The sequence below is a fragment of the Centruroides vittatus genome, unplaced genomic scaffold (assembly GCF_030686945.1).
Source record: "Centruroides vittatus isolate TY-2023 unplaced genomic scaffold, ASM3068694v2 contig_863, whole genome shotgun sequence".
NCBI lineage: Eukaryota > Metazoa > Arthropoda > Arachnida > Scorpiones > Buthidae > Centruroides > Centruroides vittatus.
In genome coordinates this window covers 165,995-187,386 of record NW_027122563.1, presented here as the reverse complement: position 1 = coordinate 187,386, position 21,392 = coordinate 165,995, and the positions used below count along the sequence as shown (strand labels likewise).

At 28.4% G+C, this 21,392-nt stretch overlaps 1 protein-coding gene across 3 annotated transcripts in view; it reads right to left on the bottom strand.

The window, feature by feature from the left end:
• The window catches only part of LOC136982787 (multiple PDZ domain protein-like), a 242,190-nt gene that overhangs the window by 67,007 nt on the left and 153,791 nt on the right, over positions 1–21,392 (bottom strand). For all 3 annotated transcript variants that reach the window (XM_067279293.1, XM_067279294.1, XM_067279295.1), the window contains one exon: positions 16,698–16,782. In XM_067279293.1, the coding sequence (XP_067135394.1) occupies positions 16,698–16,782 (85 nt within the window). The remainder of the gene's footprint in view (positions 1–16,697; positions 16,783–21,392) is intronic.

Genomic DNA, 21,392 nt, shown 5'->3' with positions numbered 1-21,392 from the left:
GGCTATCGTATCGTTAAAAATTATTTCTGCATTTTGTACAAACAAAATAAATATATTAAAGAATATAAAAAACATGAAAATTATACTTTAGAAGTAAATTTAGTATCAAAAACATTCGATTCAGCACGACACAGTCCGACTGAAAATCGTTCCACTTTCCGGCCATTCCACTTATCGACGTTCCACTTATCGACGCTCTACTGTATATGCGAACTCAGCATATCATCGTAAATAGCATGTGGCAGGGTTGGTCTCGTAAAATTAATTTTCGATTATTCGACATTTTATCTAATTTATCATCAAAAGAACTAGATATTTTATCAATTTATTTAAATAATTATATTCTAGAAATATTGTTATTGTGATTAGTATTTGTTCTAAATTTTGTTTTATTTTTATATGATCAAAATTAAATATGTCTTCAGACACCAAATGTGTTAATCCAGCTTACTTTCTGTTGTAAGAACATTAAGGAATAACAAACTATTTATTTTGTACATTCACAAAAGAATCTCGATAATTCTTATTGATTTTCATCAATTATCCTTATATACTTAATTCTGATAAGAAAAATTCAAAGTTAAATTCGATTAGATTATAGTAATATCATTATTCAGCCTGATTTACAAGAAACGTAAGCAGCCGACATTTATCGCTCGCGATTAAACGCTCCATTCGGTTTCGTGTAAATCGTCACGCTTAATCTGTAATAAAGTACGACAGTGGAACTTTATAGCTCTACAATTTTTTTCAAATTGCAGCCTAATATGTAAACATCCACAATTCCTTTACTGATTTATTATTTATTGTATATTTAATGCAGAATACTTCAAAAAATGTGAACATTTATATGGAAAAGGTCACTGTGGTAGGGGTTAGCCGGGCCGCATCTTTTGAAGACTCCACAATTGGGTCGCGAATTTTTGCAGTGAAAAACTACGCAGAGGAAAACCTGCCACAACAAATCCGGCAAACTTACTTCCAAAATAAGTGTTAACATTTTTGAAGTATTCTGTATAATACTGTGCGTAGTATTAATACCTACATTTTTTGAAGTTACTATTAATGCAACCCCTGTTAATAGAGCACCGGAGAGCAAAGCAATCCGTTTAAACAAGCGCGCTGTCGGCGGAACTTTTACGCTCAAGAAAAAATTATAAGAGTCTATCTTTAATCTTACGGTACATCATCGCCCAGGGCACATGGTGACAGGAGTCTCTACACTATGATATATGTTACGTTGAGAGATTTGATAAAACCTTTCATTGGTTAGTTTTTTACTATATTAAACAATCAAAAGATTTCTTACAATCATAATGAATATGTTTTATTGGAATACATGAAAAGCAATTACATATTGAATAGGTACCGTAATAATATGTACTGTACAAGTATGTCTTGATCTTGAGAGAACAAAACAAGAAGTAATTAGCGACCAGATTTCAAAGGTCACATGACCTTACTTTAACGCGTACGATACTGTACTTTATTTTTATACGGTACTGTACGTCTAGGGTTTCTCATTTCCCGGTCTTTTGCTTGTCCCGGGATTCCAGGATAAAAGTGAACTGTTTCCCGGGACAAAATTAATTATTTTTAAGATATACGAATTATCATGAAATCAAATGATATAATTATTTTTTGTCTTTTAAAGTAATTTAATACGTTCAGCAACCTCCAAAATCATATTAATGACGCTAAGATATATATTAAAAATTACCTTTGAATTACGTAGAAATTTTCACAAATAGAAAAAATTTATTACAGTCTGCTGGAAACTGCATACAACAACAACAAAATGCTTTGAATTGAGTTAAAAAAAAACTTAGATCAAACTTCTAAACTTCTAACTTAGAAGGTAATTTTTGTTTTTTAAATAAAATATAATACAAAATATTGCAAATTTTTATAAGATTTTAAAAAGCAAAGAAATTCAATACAGTACTCCGATCACTCAATCATATTCTTATTTTAGTAATGAAAAGTCTTGCTACCGAGAATGCCTTTTCCGATTCAATTGATGTGATTGGAATCGTGTTTAATGCATTTAAGAGAAGACAAATATTATGTGTTTTTCACCTGTATCCTGAAAGATTTCTAGTTCGTTTTCGAGATTGTAGTACGTCTTTTGCTTTCTAGTATTCTTGATTTGTCTACCTCGACTGCTTTAATAGAAACATCATTGCCCAATAATTCGGCAGTTCGTTTGTCTTTAATAATCAGGTTATGAAGAAAAAACTTCATACTTGCAGACTTCGTACTCGTTTGTATCCTGGCCCAATTTCACAACTTGGCGTTACGCAGTTATTGAAGCTACTGGGCTCGGTTAAAAATTAAGACAACATAAGCACAATTATTACAGATATTACAGGTAAAGAATTTTGAGAGTCCTGCTACAAATAAGCTACGTATTGATTATTGACCATTTGTGACGTGCCATAACGAGTAAAAATTAAAAAAAAAACTAATAAGTAGGTTTAAAATTAATAAATACAAATGTATTCTGACAGTTTATGAGTTAACTACACTTTCTATTTGCAAAATTTCTTCAACCTTAACACAAAACAAGAAAAAAGTGAATTTTTAAGAAATTTGCGGGATTTCCCGGGATAAGAAAAATTTTCCGGGATATTTCCCGGGTTAAAAAAACAACCGGAATCCCGTGATCCCGTTTGAGAAACCCTAGGTACAGTACGTCCCATTAAAGAACGTTCAGAAATTTTGGAGTAAGGATGTTCACACTTTTTCAGCTATAGCATTTATGAAAAGAAGTGAAAGTAATATGTTTAGTAAATCTACTGTGTTTTACTGATTATTCGATAAAATGATAAAATTGATGACATAAGGGGGCGAATCGAAAGGGGGCTACAAGAACTTGAGACCTTCTCATTAAAAAAAAATCATTTTTACCAACCTTGTTTTAAAAACATTTATGATTGCAAATATGTTTATCGAACCATCCGCAATACTATCGTCGTGCACATGTTTACAAAAGATCCTTATTGGGCTGCAATTTAAAAAAGAAAAAGAAAATTGTAAACTTATAAATTTCTACTGTCGTCCGAAAGTCCGTCTTTTCCTTCACACTTTAAAATTCGCCATATCCACAGACTTAGCAACTCTGCAGAGAGAGAATTTGCGAAATTAGTGCCATAAATCGGTAAAATGTTGCATGACTACATGTTTGGAATACAAAAATTCACAAGTTTTCTACAGAAAATTTCAAGAAAATGTGTCTAAAAGGACAAAAATAACAATAAAGTAGCAAATAGTAATAGAATAGGATTTATTCAGAAAAGGGTGTAGAGTCAAATACAATAAAAATGTTATCTCTGAGCAGAAAAAAAGTAGCAATTGCTACCAAATTCGATCTCTGCAGATTACATTTAAAAATATATATAATACTGTTTGATGTATATGTATATATCTCTTTTGACATTTATTATTAAGAATAAATTTCTTTCCATTAGTATTAATAATTAAAATTTACATTACAGAAGTACTGTATATTTTAGTAGTACAGATAACAATAGTATCCCGTAGAAGCTTATATATTATTCTTTAATGAACTAATATATACGGAAGTAAATACTTCAAACTGACGTTAATAAAAGTGATATATTAGTTAGTTCTTTAAATAATTATGATCGTGATCTTCAAATTGTAGATCAAATGTGAAAATTATGAAAGATTCACTGAAATGAATTGTTATGAGTAGCCTATAAAAAATTTATAAAATATTTTCTATTTGATGTGTAATACAGTATTTAATATATTGTATAATGACCAACAAAAACATATGCTAAAAAATCTGTAGAAAAAACAATTAGACTCTCAGTCAAACCTCTGAACAGCGGCCACTGATGAGAACATGAAAAAATGGCAGTGTTCCGAAGTTATTTTGTATGCATTTCAAAAACAAATGGTCCTAAAAAGTAAACGCCATTTAGAGGTAGGCTTTATTAATGATTCGACTGTAGTATCCATACTAGGTTGTTTGATATTATAACTGACTTGTGATTAAGGAGTAAAAAAATTCGCATTCTAATTACTCTTTCTTTATTTTTTAAATTGTTTTAGAGATGGGCGAATAACACTTTTCTCGAATTCGATTGTTAACCATATCTCAAATACTCGAGTACCCCAAATATAAGACAATTAAGTTCACTAAGAATTTAAGAACTTAATTATCTTACATAAGCCTAACTTATTTAGTTAATAATTTATTTCGATATATAAATAAATTAATAAAGTAAAATAGTTTTCTAAATTTTAAGAAATGAAACGTCAAACTTTTAATTTTAACGTAGCTTTTTCAGTTACTCTTATTTCAATACATTAACAAATAATTGTTCTCATTCTCATCTACTGCAGAAAACAAGAAAATGTTACGAATTTAGTTTACTTCTTTTGTTGTCACAAATTAAACCAGATGTGTTGAAGAGGTACTGTCTGTACACAGTAGCAAATACAAGAAAATACCATTAAAACACAAACACAAATAAGTTAATAAAATTTATTATTTTTTTTCGAACCTCAAAACGTTGTTAATTCTTTATGCCTCTATGTCCTTAATATTCCAATTTTAATTATATTTATAAATACAGGTCCGAAAACACAAAACGAGTGTACAGGTGAAAATAAAGACATTTTCATTTATTTTTTTTTTGACTAAGAATTCCTCCTTTTGCTAATTAGAAACTACACCAGTATAATAAGTCATGGACAATATAAAAATAAAATTCAAAACGTTATTTTTAAAACATGGCGGCAAATATGGTTTATTGAACAATCCGCAATACAATCATAGTGCATATGTTAATAAAAGGCACTTATTCAGATCTGTTTTTGAGTTTTCTCACCCCCTTTGACTATGATCTACCACTGTTACTGCAGGTATGGCGCGATATTGGAGGTATTCTTAGTATTCACACATCTCTATTTTTTTTAAATACTGTAGCGAAAACAAATATAAGAAATATACCCAAATTAATAAGAGAGATCATTATCGATATTAATAAAAAAACTTATAAAGCTAATTGAATAAACATTTATGACTAACTTTAAAATAAAATTTATACTTAATATATTTAGGGGAAACGGATGAACTTAAAACAATAACAGAAGTCGTTGGAAAAGTGCCAATTAATTAAGAATGTAAACAGGATGCACCTGCCAAATAATGTACAGTACGTACATAATTTAGTAAAGGGACAGTAATAATTATTGTAATATTGATAAACGATAACTAATGTTTTATGAACTATGTTAGCGATATTCGTAATTACAATTCATGTTATTCATTATTAGATTTGAACTCATATCTAAAACATGCTACTACTTAATTCAGCGGGGAAATATACCAATTTATTTTTTTTTTTTTATAAATTTATAATATATATATTATATATATTGCATGTTTTAGATATGAATTCAAATCTAACAATGAATAACAGGTTATAATATAAATTTAATGATATAGTTTGTTTAACTTATATGATTTTAATAATCTTCCGGCTTTTTTCGATGTATAATAATTCTTGCCATTCCTGCGAATGATTAAAAATTGAATACTGCTCTGTAAGTGAACTTCAATTTAGTTCTTTTAAATGCTTTGAAACACGTATTTTGCAAAGGAAACTAATCTGTTAGAAATATTTCCGGATTCCATCTCTCACTATATTTGGACCGAACATGTAAATATTATGACAAAATACTGTACATTTCATTGGGCTTAATTATGTTTTGAAATTCTAAATTTGAAATTATTCTAACGAAATGCTTTTTTTTTACGTTGCTATTAGTTATGATAATAATTTAAAATTTTATTCAAATAAATCTGTAAATCAAACATTAAAATCATTGATAATATTAATTGTAAAATCAAGTTAAACTGAATACAAAAATACAACGCGTATTTATGTACGCACAGCGTATAAAATATATTACTAATTCTAATACAAAACTATTATAAAACAAAAGTTTTAAAAATAGATTTTTGACATCAGAAGTCCATAAATTTAGATAAATCTTACATTTAAAATATATAGACCTATATACATATATTGTCGCGAGCAGAATCCAATTAATAATAGACCATCTAAATCAGTGGTTCTCAACCTTTCTGAGATCGTAGAACACCGTTCATATACTTTATTATTATACAGAGCGTTAGCATCTGTATATTCAAAATTTTATAAGCAATTCCATGGTTTATTATTCTCAGGAAACAATAAAGCAATAAATTTGAATATACCGATATTGAATAAAATAGGAACATGGAATTGTCTACGAATATGGTAATATGTTGTATATTGAAATACTGTAAATTTGCAATAAAAACTTTAATTTAAAATCTTTTTTTTTTTTTCTTTCTTTCTTCCGTGGAACACTCGAGGCAGGTTTGGGAAACACTAGTTAAGAATAACTGATCTAAATTGAGTCACGAAAATCGACTAAAACGTTTTCATTTCTCCACCTTTGATTGAAATTGTTTACAGTTTCAACAGTAGATAAATCCATTAAGTTGACTTGTGTCAGACTATCCACGAGGGGCCTTTTTATACCCTCTTATGAGTGGTAAAGGGCCTTATGAGCAACACACGGTCCTCGAAGTACTAATATGCGGTCACCCGTTGTCAACATAATTTTATTTTCTTGTGTTCTGCATTTATGAACCCTTAATTAAAGGTGATATTCGGGACGAAGAACATTCAAACGAAATTTAATCAGTGAAAAGATGAGAATAAATTATATGTTATTAGTTTGCATATCATTAACCTATATGATCCCCAGTACACTAGATACGAAGTTCAGTTGGAGAGGTTGCTCATCACTGTTATAAATGGTTGACGAACTTTTTAGTTAACAAATTACAAAAGATATCCAAATTATGGTTTTCTATATCTTCATCATCTTGCCAATAGCTTAATTATTTTTTCAAAATTTATTACATATTTCGGGTTATAACTTACGCCCTCATCAGAACAATGGAGAAAAAAAAAACAAATATTTTGACCGATGTTCGTTATAAACTTAGCATTTTCATGAATTTTTACAAATCATACACTTCCATGAAAGGAATTAATTCATAATTTTGTTTAAGTATAAATTTTTAGTGTTAGGTTTATTAAATTTTCATTTCAAATTATTTTATGGCACCAATTTGCTAACACTTGTGTTATGATTCACACAAATGTTATAAGTCCGATAACTACTGTACTTCAAATCCATAATGCATAAATAAATCAACATGTAATTTTGTTTCAACGAAATCCCCAATATTTGTTACGCAAAGCATAGTTTACATTTTAAAGAATTGTTTAAAATACCAGAGATTATAATTAAAGTACTGTACCTCTATTCGACGCCGTCTACAGCGATAAAATTATTTAAGTATTTAAGTCATGTGGCAAATTGGCAGTCTCATACTGCACTCCATAAGCATCACAAAGAATCAAAATTCTGAATTTTTTTTAAATAATAATTTAGTGGATATTTTATAAACAGATCCTAAATAATTAACATGTTTTGATTCATTCAAATTAGTGTAATCGGTTTAAACTCTCACAATTAAAAAGCAAACAAAAATACATTCTCTGAAAAACAACATGAAACATGTACTGTACCTTAGTCCTCCAGAACCTGCCATATTTGAGAATATGGGTGCTATTGAAGATAGCACCCATATTTTCAAAATCCTGGATACATCACTAATCATAATAGTCATATAACAAACATCACAAATGTCTTATTTGGGTACAGATATAGTCCAAGTATCATTTCCTTATTTAGAATGAATTATGACATATCAAAAATTATTATTATTAGTGAAAATTGATTTGATTAATTGCTGTCATTCAATATTGGAACCTGTCATTTATATCAAAGGATGTAATAATTTATATAGTTCTTTTAACCAAGAGATAATTAGACTGATAATTATATGCTAATATTAAAGCAGAAAAATGAATTATGTAGAGGATTGATATGCCTTGTAAACTATTTTTGTAGTAAAAACGTTTAAAGAATATTTAAAAATGATAAAAGTAAGAAAACCTAAAGGCATTTAGTATTTTTTTTTTTAAATTTCGATTTAACCTAAATATCAATTTATTGAGTTATATATAAAGCTTTAAAAAATATTAATAAGTAGATGTAGTAAAGAAGAAAAAAGTAATGAACAAAATCAATTTTTCTAAAAAATACAATGAAAAAAATCATTATGAACAGATCACTATTGTCCATATTAGCAATAAAAGACAGTAGAAACAGTCTAAAAATAGCTAGAAATGACAACCAGTCACAGTTCATTATAAAATTATTTTGAATTGTAGATAAAAATAGATAAATATAATTTTTAACAGAAAAAATATATAATAATTTATTCAGTTCAAGTGTCTGCTCTGAAGGAAAAAAAAGCATTAAAATACATTGACATACTGTAACTTTAAGGAAGAATGATTATTAAAAAATAATACTGCTTTTGATAAATTTAACCTTGAAGATTCATAAACTAATTACTATACCTTTTAATTAATGCTAAATGTATTTCCATATCATTAGGAAGATATCCAAAATAATTTTAACAGTATTACATAATGTATTCTTTTTTAATCAAAAAAATAGAAAATTTTTATTGAGAGAGAACTTTTTAAACCGAATTTATCACCTAACATACAAAGTTTTAGACAAGCTCAATATTTTCTCTAATGGAAACTGTCAAATAAAATATACAGTACTGGAATATTAAATTTTATTATAGATTGCATTTAAAAACTAGTGGAGCATAACAAATCATCATACATTACAATAAAAACAATCAAAATTTAATGAAAAGAGGTCATATATAATAATATGACCAATGCAAAAATAAAGCAAACACGTCTCTTGCTATTCTATATAAATGACTTTAATTAAAGGTTTGGATGAAAAGCAGATCAATCAATTTCTATTCAAGAAATGAAGGATTCTCAAGTAATAAAGTAATGTTGAAATATACTGTCATTATTATTCATTTATATATAATATTTGTTAAAAAATTTATACATAATAAATAGATTAAAAGATAAATAAATACAGTATATCAAATAAAAAACATTTGGAAAAAATGGGAAATGGGATTGTGTTTTTATGACCAAAATTATTTAACCTTTAAAATAATTTGAAAATTTATTGATCTACATAATATATTTATTGTCTATATTATGTAAACAGCTAATATATTAAAATATTAAACAGATGAAATAAAATTATAAATGAATAAGTATTTATTCAGATTCAGAATATCTCATTAAATTTAGAATCAGTATATCATATAAATTTTGCCAATGTAGATGATGTTTTAAATAACTATATAAAAACTAAAAATTAATTATATTCTATAAATATAATATGACATTTTTTATTATAACTTTTAGTATTGTATATTCTTACAAATGAATAAAAATTTGTTAAAATTAAAGAATGATAAATGTAATATATGAATTTTCATGACCCAATGTATAAGAATAAAAATATTGTTAAATTTTAAATACTTTAATTCAATATTTAATGTTTTTAAATTATCCAATTATCAATAATAGAAGCGTTTAGGTGTCACTTTTATATTCATTAAATTATAAATAATTAAAATTAATATTTTTTAATAGTGATTATTCTTATTTAATATCCTTTCATATTGAATATTTAATGATTAAAAAAAAAGATTATTATAAAAGATTTAATTGAAAAAAATTGAATTTAATTTAATATAAAGAATGTTCACAAAATGCTTGAAAAGCACTACAATAATAAAGTAAAATATTTCAATCTATAATTATTATGATAAATTACATAATAATTAAACATATTATATAACTATTTAAATTTAATTTAAACAAACTTGAAATGCAAACTACTAACTCATTTATGTGCTATTAATCATTTAAAGGCAAAAATGTTTTAGTTGACTGATTACTATTCTAAGTTGTTTCTTTATTCTAAAAATATATATCTATATAGCATTGTCACCTTCTTATTTTCCAAGAAAAAGATACAATAGCTTCATATAAAATGATATGAAAATTCTAATTTCATATATTGTGTGTTTAAGTAAATATAACATATTAAAATATAAAGACTTCTAGAAAAGAAAATTTATTCATTATTTATAAAATCATGTTTACACTGACTTAATAGTTGTTAAAAAGACTAATTTTTTAATTGATACCATCATAAAACTTACAAAAGCTTCTTTAAAATTTAAGTATATCAGTAATTCTGATCTCATTAAATCTAACAACAGTTTCTTTCATTACACCATATTTTTCTTTATAACCAAGAAAATATGTTTATAAAAAGATGAAACTTGAAATATGTAATTAAAATCAATAAATAAATAAAAAGTTTAATTCTTTGATATTTTATCTATGATAAATATGTATCATATTCAATTTGCGGTTAATGTTATCCTAGGTGTACAAAATGGCGTCTCAACTCTGATTTCAGCAAGAAAACAGTGGGATGCACATTCTAACCTAACCTAACCTATTCTAATATTTTACCATAATTATTAGCAACCAAATTATTAGAATAAGTTAGGTTAGAATGTGCGTCCCACTGTTTCCTTGCTGGAATCAGAGATGAGCCGCCATTTTGTACACCTAGGGTAAAATTAACCCAATTTGCATTAATACATCAACAGATTTAGTTTTAACTCATATCTGTTGATTTATTGTGTAATCTGCAGTGTTAAATTTGTTTAAAAATCAACAATATATATAAAAAACGATATTTAAGATAAAATAAAAATTGTCCTTCCTAGAAAATTTGGTAAAGCCATATCTATATTTTAAGTAAATGCTATAAATAGAAGAAATTTAGAAATAAATTTGGTTAAAGCACTGGTCACATTTCATCTATGTGGGAGAGTACAACTGCAATAGCTACAAGTTTGATGCATGAATCAGTAGTCAAACACTCAATAGTTATATATTGACCAACAGGTACATTCACCAATCTAAGTAATGTTTGGCAGTATATGTTAATAATTGACATCAAGTAATTAGAAAAATGACTGGACAAAGCTATCCTTTACACCATTCAAAAAAAAATAAATAAATAAATAAACTCACTAATTTTAATGAAGAAATTCTACTGACATTAATTATTACAGATCAGTTCTATTAATTGCGATTCTAACTTGGTGTTCCAATATACAATTATTTTAAATAGTCAAGATAACAAGATAACTAGTCAAGATAACAAGATAAATAGTCAAGATAACATCAATCACTATTTGATTGTTGAAGTTAAAATTAAAGACTAAGTCTGTCAAAAAAATAATCATTATTTATTCACTTTCATTGTTCTGGAATACAGCTTTTGACAACGTCAATGGATAAAAAGCTTGAATATAACCCCAATGTGGCACAGATGGAAAAGAAAGAAGACGTCAGTGTGGCTACCAGATCAGACATTTTAAAAATATTCTTGTAAACTTTTCTGACAGATTTAGTCTTCAATTTTAACTTCAAGTAATTTTTTTGTTTTAATCATGATTGCATCATTTGAACACTGCATTCATGCAGCATAAGAAAGGAATTTGCTAATTAATGGGAATAACTATTGTGATTGCAGTTGCTTACATGGCTGAAAATTGCATAGTATGACTGATGATTACTATTACTATGTATTGAGACACAACGAACATTGGCCTTTTATAAGCATTTTTTTTAACAAACAGAATAAAAAAGAAAAAGAACAAAGAAATTATTAATATATTAGACAACCATTGCATATAATATTTAGTTGCATTTTTTTCTTCTTTTCCTTTTTTTCTTTACCTTTATGATTAATCCTTTGAGTTTTGACATCACAGATCTCATAATTTGTATTTTATCAATTGACAATAACACCTGCATTTATTTGAAAAAATTGTTTATGACTTAATACTTCATTAATTTTGCTTCTTTCTTTTCTGTTTACCTTATAAAAACATAACTGAGATGATTATTTTTGATGGTTGTTTTGAACTTCTTTTGATTAGTGATCTCCTATAGTTTGTTTTTTAACAAATTCCAATATTTTATTATCTGAAATATTAAAGCTGTCTGTCCTATTGAGAGTTTATAGTAGGTTTTAAGTAGTTGTGAATTCATTGATGAATATTGTTTTTTTTCCTGCAGTATCTTTCCACTATATCGAGAAGGTAACAATTGTTCATTTTACTCTTTATAAGTTTGAAACTAAAAAGTAAGGTTTGTTTTACGTATAAAGTTTTTTATTGTCTATTTTTTCTTGATGGTAATAAATGGAGATGGTTTCATAATGATCCAGTTTACATATGGTTCTTATAAGTAGATTTTGCTGTACTTGAAGTTGATTTATGGTATAATTGGTTGTGGTTCCCCAGGTAATACTACCATATTGGACTTTTTGGTTCAATACATGTGTGATATAAACATTTTACAATATTAATGTTTAAAAAGTTTTAAATTTTCTTTGTTACTTCTGTGAACTTAGCAAAGGTCTTAGTTAAACTTTCTATATGTTTATCATATCTGAGTTTGTCATCTATCAGAATTCTGAGATATCATGTATTATTTACTCTGTTTATCTTCTTTTCATTTATTTCTATTTGAATTTATTCCATGTTAACATTTTAATTTTTATTTACAAAACAGAGATATTTCATTTTATTTGTATTTATTTTTAACATATTTGAACTCATATAATCAGTTAACTTAGATAGGATGTTGTTCAATTCAAGTTGCACTGCCAGGATGTTATCATTAGAATGCATTAAAACAATGTCATCTGCATATGCAATAATGTTAACTTTGGGCATAGCTTCAAAAGGTCATTCAAATAAATATTGAAGAGCAATGGTACAAGTATTGATCCTTCGGGAATTCCAGTTTTAGGTAAGAAACTATTTGAGCATACATTATTGACTTTTACATATTTACAATTTAATAAATATGACATTATCCATTGTAAAGGAACTCCTCTTAGACCAATGTTATATGGTTTTCTTTCAAGAATCCGAAAGTCCAGACAGTCAAAAGCTTTGGACAAGTCTAAAAATATTGATGTAACTAAAAGAGATATATCTAATTTATCAGTGACTTGTTTAAAATGTAGCAATGCATCTATTGTAGAGAAGTTTTGTTTATAAACATATTGAATAACATTTAATGTATTTATTTATTTCCAGAGTTTTTTGTGGAAGATTTTCTCTATAATTTTTATCAATGCAGGGATGATAACAATTGGTTGATAATTTTCATTATCACTTTTGGACCCTTTATTATTGTATATTGGTATGGTTTAGTTTGTTCAAAAATGTGCCTTTTTCAAAAAATTTATATATCAGGAAGGATAAAGGTGTAGCAATTATATCTATAATTGATTTGATTATATCCATATTTATATTATCTATAACAAGTGTGCTAGCCTATAGATTCATAGTTGTGTTATAGACTTCATTTGCAGTGGTGGCTTCCAAAACAAAAGAGTTTAATATTCTCTTAGACATAGTTAACTGTGGTGATTGATTTAGTCTTGTTATATATTCCTTATCCCATGTAAAGTTGAAATATTTTGCAGTGTGACGATCGTTTGCCATGTTTTTCTGTTATCAGAAAATGCCCTTTGTTTGTTGCTTTCCCACGTTCCATCGTCCGTTAGACCCAGAAGGGACGATGAAACAGCAGGGGGGAGGCAAGAGTGTATAAAAGGGTGATAAGGTCAACCGAAAGGGACTTTTGGATGGACGACCTCGGAAGCGAGCGGGACGGACATTGAGGTAAGCAGTGAGAAAAGGTGATCGATGATCGAGCCGGAAGGTCAACAAATAGCAGGAAGAGAGCTTCTAGACAGTTTCGCCCATGTATAAAATTGTATACCATATATATGTATAATTCGTGTGTAACTTACGCGTGTTGGGAGAAATTAATTGTAGCGAAAACCGAGAAGTTATTGTAGTACTTATTGAGCCAGATGTTAACTTATTTTCCTGTTGAGAAAATAAATCTTACAGCAGAAGTTTCAGTTATTATCTGATCATTTTCTGACAGATTTCCTTTGACAAACAGTAATCTTATTTTGATGTCATCTTTCTGTTAGTTATATTCAAGGACAATTTTCCAAAATTCAGCCAATGAGTTTGTGTTACAGAATAAGTTACTATAATATTTTGATTCTTCTGTACGAACATTGGTTCTTATTTATTTAGATAGAGTTTTTATGTCTGATAGTATATTATTGAGTTGTTCGGAAGGTATTGTCTTTTTTTAAATCTTTGAATAGTAATTTTTTCTGTTTTACTTTCTCCAGAATTTCATTTGTCACAATTTTCTTTAAGAAAGTTTTCCTTTTGAATGTATTTTTTATTTCCAGCTATTTTACTGAAAGATATTTACCAATGAATATTAACAACATAGATAGCAAATAGTCTGGCAGTTCATCCACAGAAAGATCAACATAGATAGCAAATAATCTGGCAGTTCATTTGTATAGTAGTAATTCCAGGTAAAACAAGAAAGTAAAGCATTTTTTAGTAATTCAATTGAGGAATTATTTATTTTATGTTGATTAAGAGATATAAAGATTAAAATAATATTTCTATTAAACGTATTATTATTATTAATCTTTTCATCTCTTTTCTGGTATAACAAAGTTATAAGGAAATTTTATAACGGACACAGAAAAATTACAAAATGTTTTCATATATATTGCAAAGAGCACAAATACAAATATACATATAAATATTGTGTATTTTAATTATCATATTCAAGTATTATTTACTTTAGTTTTCGATTATTTTTTTCAGATTTTGTATTTCACAAAATGTTGACTTATAGAAATAATCTATAAATCAAAGCTTTTCTTAATTAAAAAGTTTAAAAAAATTTACTGAAATTTACAATATTTAATAAATATTATTCATATTACAGTTTTTCTAATTCATATTTCATCAAAATAATAATTAGAAAACTCTATTTAAAGAATTTAATAAATTAGAGTTCATTACTATTATTGAAGTAACAGAAGCATGATCATTTCATGTAATTCATTACATTATTTGTTTTTTCTAACTAAATAAATGAAATATCCTACTATAAACAATAAGTTATAACTTCCACTTTTATGAAATTTGTATTGGTCACAATATTTAGAAGAATTATATATTTATAATTAACTATATTAATAAATTTTCTAGATAAAAACTAAAATTAATCCTTATAGAATTAGTCTATTTAATAAAATTACTAATTTTGTCTGATCATCTGTCCATATATTTTTTAAACATTATTATTCATTTTGAATCTAAATATTCAAGATTTTATTTATTTATCTATTAATAATTATTTATCATAATATCTAACCAAAGAATTCATTTATACTTTAATATGTCTATTGTTATAATTGTTGCTGTAAAATGAATTTATTTTTAAAGCTATTAATTTACTCTTTAGGCTCACAAATCACATAGTTGAAGAAAGATATGAGGTATAACAACACACGAAATCACTAAGAGATTAAATCTGTTAAATTGAACCGTTTATTATTACTTAAAACGAATTGGTTTCGTTTCAAAGCTCGATATATGGGTTCCACATGTTATTAACGAGATATGCTCTCTATGGTTGGATTTTAAAGAAATTTTTTTTTGAGCTTTTACCAGACAATTTAACAATTGATTTGAAAGTGTACTGCCATCGAGTAAACAAATTGAGTAATATCATCAAACAGAAAAGGCCAGAATTGATCAACAAACAAAGTGTAGTGTTTTACCATGATAATGCCAAATTTCACACAAGTTTGGTAACTCGTCAGAAACTTTTATAGCTTAGATGGGATGTGTTATCACACCAACCATATTTGCCAGATCGAGCACACTCAGATTATTACTTGTTCCGGTCTATACAAATTTTTTTTAACTGTAAGTCATTTACTTGAAATGACAATGTCAAAAATCACTTGGATCAGTTTTTTGTAAACAACGATCAAAATTTTTATGAATGTGAAATCATGCTACTACCAGAAACAATGACAACAGGTATTTGACCAAAATGGTCAATATATAATTAAATAAAATATTTATTTATTATAAGAATATTGTGTTTATTTTTCTATGGAAAAAACGAAATTATTTTCCGAACAACCCAATATATAATTCAATCAAACTAAGATAGTTTAATATAACAATATGAAGAGTTAAAAAGAAGAAAAACTGCCAGCAGTAACAAAAAGAAAAAGTTTAAAAATGCAGTTCCTTTCAAATAATTAAATGAACTTTTTGTATTGTAATTTAATTATTTAACTGTATACTATAATATAGCCTATATCTAATTAATTGTATTATGTTGATGTACTAATATGAATTTTCTGATCTCACAAATTACAAACTATATATGTAAAATTATAAATCTAAATATCTTAAAAAATAATTTTCATATTACAATTCCTAGAATTGGTGTGTTTAATGAAAAAAAAAAAATTCAGTATTACAAATCAAAAAGTTATTTTTTCTTCTTTACTGATTTTCTTTTTCGTTATTAATACTATTGAAAACCTGATAATACATTATAAATTTAACCATATTTAAAGACTTCTGAATTAATGATAAGAATATTGAAATTTAGTTTTAAGAATTTTATTATTCTTTTTTATAACTTTTTATTGACAATTATGATAATTAAATTACTTACGTATTGAATATCCATATTCACTTTCAAAATTCATATCTTTATCTTCCATTTCTAAACTTGTCTTAGTTTCACTGTCTGAATCAAACTAAAAATTCATTAAAAAATTAATAATTAAAATAACTTTATATAAAAATTATTTTTACATAAAATATTAGAGATTATTAAAAGATATCTATCTTTATATCTATACAAATTGAAGAAGAAAAACAGTTTATGATTAAAAAGAACAAAAATTATTTTATTTTTCAAATATACACTGGTTTGCAAAACTTAAGCAATGACTGATTTTTTTGCAATAACTCTGCAAGAAATCACTTGGGAGACATGAAATTCAGAATACAGAGACAGTATTTTGTGCTTAAAGGATGAAGAAAGCATACTAGTACAAAAATGAATAGAACATATACAGTATGGAATCAAACAAAAAAAGGCTTTATTGAAAGAGTAGCATTGGTACAAATGATTGTCTGCCTAAAAGGGAGAACAACAAACAGATGTATCTTAGTAAGGGATATGACTTCCCTTAACTGCAATGGTTTCTTGGTACTGTCTCTCCATACACAACACCAGATTATTGAACAGTTGTTGAGGTAAGAGTGTTCATTCCTCAACGAGCATTCGTTTCAGCTGTTGGGTGTTCTCTAGCAGATATAATTGTGCCAAAAGGTGCCTCCCCAAAGAATCCCACACATGTTCTATGGGATTTAAATCAAGGGAGTACACTGGCCAATCCATTCTAGTGATATCTTCACTTTCTATCAATAGAAGCTCCTCAACAGCATGAGGCTGATGTGTCCTGGAGTTATCATTCATAAAAATGAAGTCTGCACCGATGGTACCTCAGAACAGATGCATGTGGAAAAGGATTACTTGTTGACATAGCAATCTCTGGTAACAGTACTTCTGTCGAAAATTTGGAGCTCAGTCCGCCCATTCATTGTAAAGTCTCCCCAAATGAGCACCCCAGAACCACCATAACAGTCTCTTTCCTTGATGTTAGTGGGATAAACCATGTTTCTACCTCTCTCCATATTAACTGGCATTGAGAATCGCTCATGATACTGAAATGACACTCATCTGTAAAGAAGACATGACTCCATTGATGAGAAATCCAGTCTAATATAAAATTAGAACTCACTTGTGCCTGTGACCGGTGTGAAATTAATTAATTCAAGTTAACGGACGTTTTCTGGACACCTTCCGTGTCCTTCTTCAGGTTAAACTGCTGGATTCTATTATTTTTAAAAAACTCCGTTCTGATCTTTTAAGAACGAATTCGAATGATGATAGTTCGAAAGCGCGATGACTATCGCGCATGCGCTATATCTGTCATGCTCCGTGTCGTACTGTATCGTATTTGTTTTTAATCTTTGTATTCTTTTTTATCTTTGGGTCACATGACTTCATGTGTCATCGGACCCAAATAAATCTTCATGCATCCTCTTGTAATCTCACACCAGTCACAGGCACAAGTGAGTTCTAATTATATATTATTCACCCCCGGTGTGTATGAGGAAGATATGAGAAGTCCAGTCTTTGTGTTCCTGCCCATCAGCAGTCTAAAAGTTCTGCTGATGGGCAGCTGTCAATGAGATACAGCATTCAGGATGGCAGGCAAATAGGCCACCTTTATGAAGGCATCTGGCCACATTAAACCGCAAGACTTTTTGTCCCATTGCCATATGCAGCTGCTGGGCAACGTTGCTTGCTGACTGGTATCGATCTCTTTTCACCTGCAGGACAACATATCAGTAATCTTTTGGCATTGTTTTTCTTGACAACCACCACCAACCTTTCTTACAGCTGTACCTGTGGTTTGGAAGACTTTCAAAGCTCAATGAAACGACACTTTTGTTGATTCCAAACTCTTGTGCTACACTCCTCATACTATGCCTCCCCTTAAGCTTGCCAATCATTCTACCAGGTGTAAAGCCATCCAGATGGTTTCATCTAGTCATATTGCATGTACAAACTCACTTAAACTTGTATCAAATATCTTTAATAGTGCCTTTTGCCTTTCATTTTATTGTAGTCATGCACTGCGCGCATTGACTGCATGCGTTTTTTGTGCCCTCACATCACCTGTGATGATGTATTCCTGATATTTGCATATGAATCACCTTCTACTGAATTAGGTTTTCATTGTACTGTGTGAACTGGGGGTGGAGAAGGAAACTCTAACCCCTCTTATCAGTGACAGAATGGCAAATCTCATTCATGGTTATCTAAGGATGATGTGAATTGAAGCAAGTGGGAGGATTAATGGGGTCGTTGATAAGGTGTTCGCAATACACAAAGGATGATACTTAGTTAAACATAACATTTAATATAACTAAAGTGTACAAAAAGGAAAACAATTAAACAATACCTTTGATAATTACTACACAATTCTATTTTATTATGATAGTTCAGTATTAAACAGTCCGACATTAACAGAAGTCTCTGCGTGCAGGAAGCAGATTGAAATAATTCATGTCCATCCTTAGTTTGTTAACAGTATTCTAACTTACAAAACTAGCTTTAACTGAGAGAGAACATTTACATCAATCTGAAAGTAAATACCTCTATGCCTCTTGGATAAGGTGACAAAGTCTGGGACGGTTCTGAGGTGGCAAGTTAGAGGTCTGAAGTAATGTTGTTGGCCGTAGGTTTCTTTTTAACGGTCACCCTGATGTTTGGGTATGATCCCTATTTGTACATGTCCCATGTGGGAACGGTCGGGAGAACTTTGAATTAATGTGTTCTAACAAGGAGAACCTATGGCTTTGGGGAAACGGATTTTGATGATCTTCGGTGTGGAGGTAGTACACCGTGTGAGTGCACTACCTGTAAAATACTAAAGTGCAATACTCAAATGTAATCGAGAAAAATGAACTTAAAGTTTTCTTTAGCACTTTATGTATAAGTTACGCGTACTATGGGTCGAGCGTACTGTAGCGTGAGTGGTAACGCTCCTGACTCGTGCGCTGGCGTGCTCGGGTTCAATTCTCTTGTGTATAATTTTTTTTTATTCATAAATACTTATAATGTATTTATTATTTATTTATTTTAATTTAATTTCTACTGTTCCAAGCCTAATATTTTTTCTTCAAAAACTCACCTTTTTCAAGTTGAGAGAGAACTATTAATACTTATGCCGGGTTTGAACATGGGTCTAGAGTCTTTCTCACTCACTCTAACTCTTTGTTGACCAATTTCCACGCCCCCTTGTTTACTTTTAGTTTGTAAAACAACCGAGGGCAATACTGGTCAGTCAGGAATATTATTTTAAAAAATTCACCAAAAATCAAATTATCATTATATTCGTATGAAAGAAAATCGCGTACATTTATTAATATCTTTAGTTTAAATACGATATTTTCCAATATATTTTGTTAGAGAAATTAATAAGAATATATATAATATATATATCTGAACTGACATTTAAACTTCATTATTTGTAACTTTTTGTCAAAATTAACATTGTCTAGTTATTTTTGGCACTACTATGCTAGAAAGACGTGAAATATTGTTTTGTAAAACTCTATATAACGTTCGTTTCTGAATTTCGACTCGAATAGACGTATTTGTTCAGTGAAATTTATTTTGAAAAGTTATTTTATAATTACAAAAATGTCATCAAGAGAAACAAGTTCCTCACGTTGTGACGAAAAACTGTTGATGATCACTCTTTATACAGTGATGTATCGAAGCAGTGGCTAAAACATGGAGTAGTGTTTTCGATCGTTTTACAAACTAAAAGTAAACAAGGGGGCGTGGAAATTGGTCAACTAAGAGTTAGAGTGAGTGAGAAAGACTCTAGACCCATGTTCAAACCCGGCATAAGTATTAATAGTTCTCTCTCAACTTGAAAAAGGTGAGTTTTTGAAGAAAAAATATTAGGCTTGGAACAGTAGAAATTAAATTAAAATAAATAAATAATAAATACATTATAAGTATTTATGAATAAAAAAAAAATTATACACAAGAGAATTGAACCCGAGCACGCCAGCGCACGAGTCAGGAGCGTTACCACTCACGCCACAGTACGCTCAAGCCATAGTACGTGTAACTTATACATAAAGTGCTAAAGAAAACTTTAAGTTCATTTTTCTCGATTACATTTGAGTATTGCACTTTAGTATTTTACAGGTAGTACACTCACACGGTGTACTACCTCCACACCGAAGATCATCAAAATCCGTTTCCCCAAAGCCGTAGGGTCTCCTTGTAAGTTCAATTTAGGTCTGGGGGTTGTTGATACAGGCTGTCAGAAATTGGATGTTTTGACAATTTATTGACATCTTCTATCCAGTATTGTTACTCATCTTACCTCATAATTCCATTTGTTTGATAGTTGTTATCATGATTAATAGTCTATATTGACAAACATCAGGCCTTAGGTTACAACCTGAGTAATAATTGTTGATTTAGAGGGGTATTTAATTGGTTTTATTTATCATAATATTGCATGTGGAAGAGAAAAAGGAAGTGGAATTTTTTTCCACTTCTCTTAATTTTTGCTAATTAATTTAATTACTTAATTGCCCCTTCAGAATCTCACAGTACTAATTGCAAAATGCCCTTTTCTACAATTTCATGGCTGTCTGCTTAAAAATTACATTGTTGCTTAAGTTTTGCATGCCAGTGTAGTATACCAAAGCTTTTTTTTTTATTAGCAAAAAGAAAAGTTCTATAATGGTTATAAGTAATAAT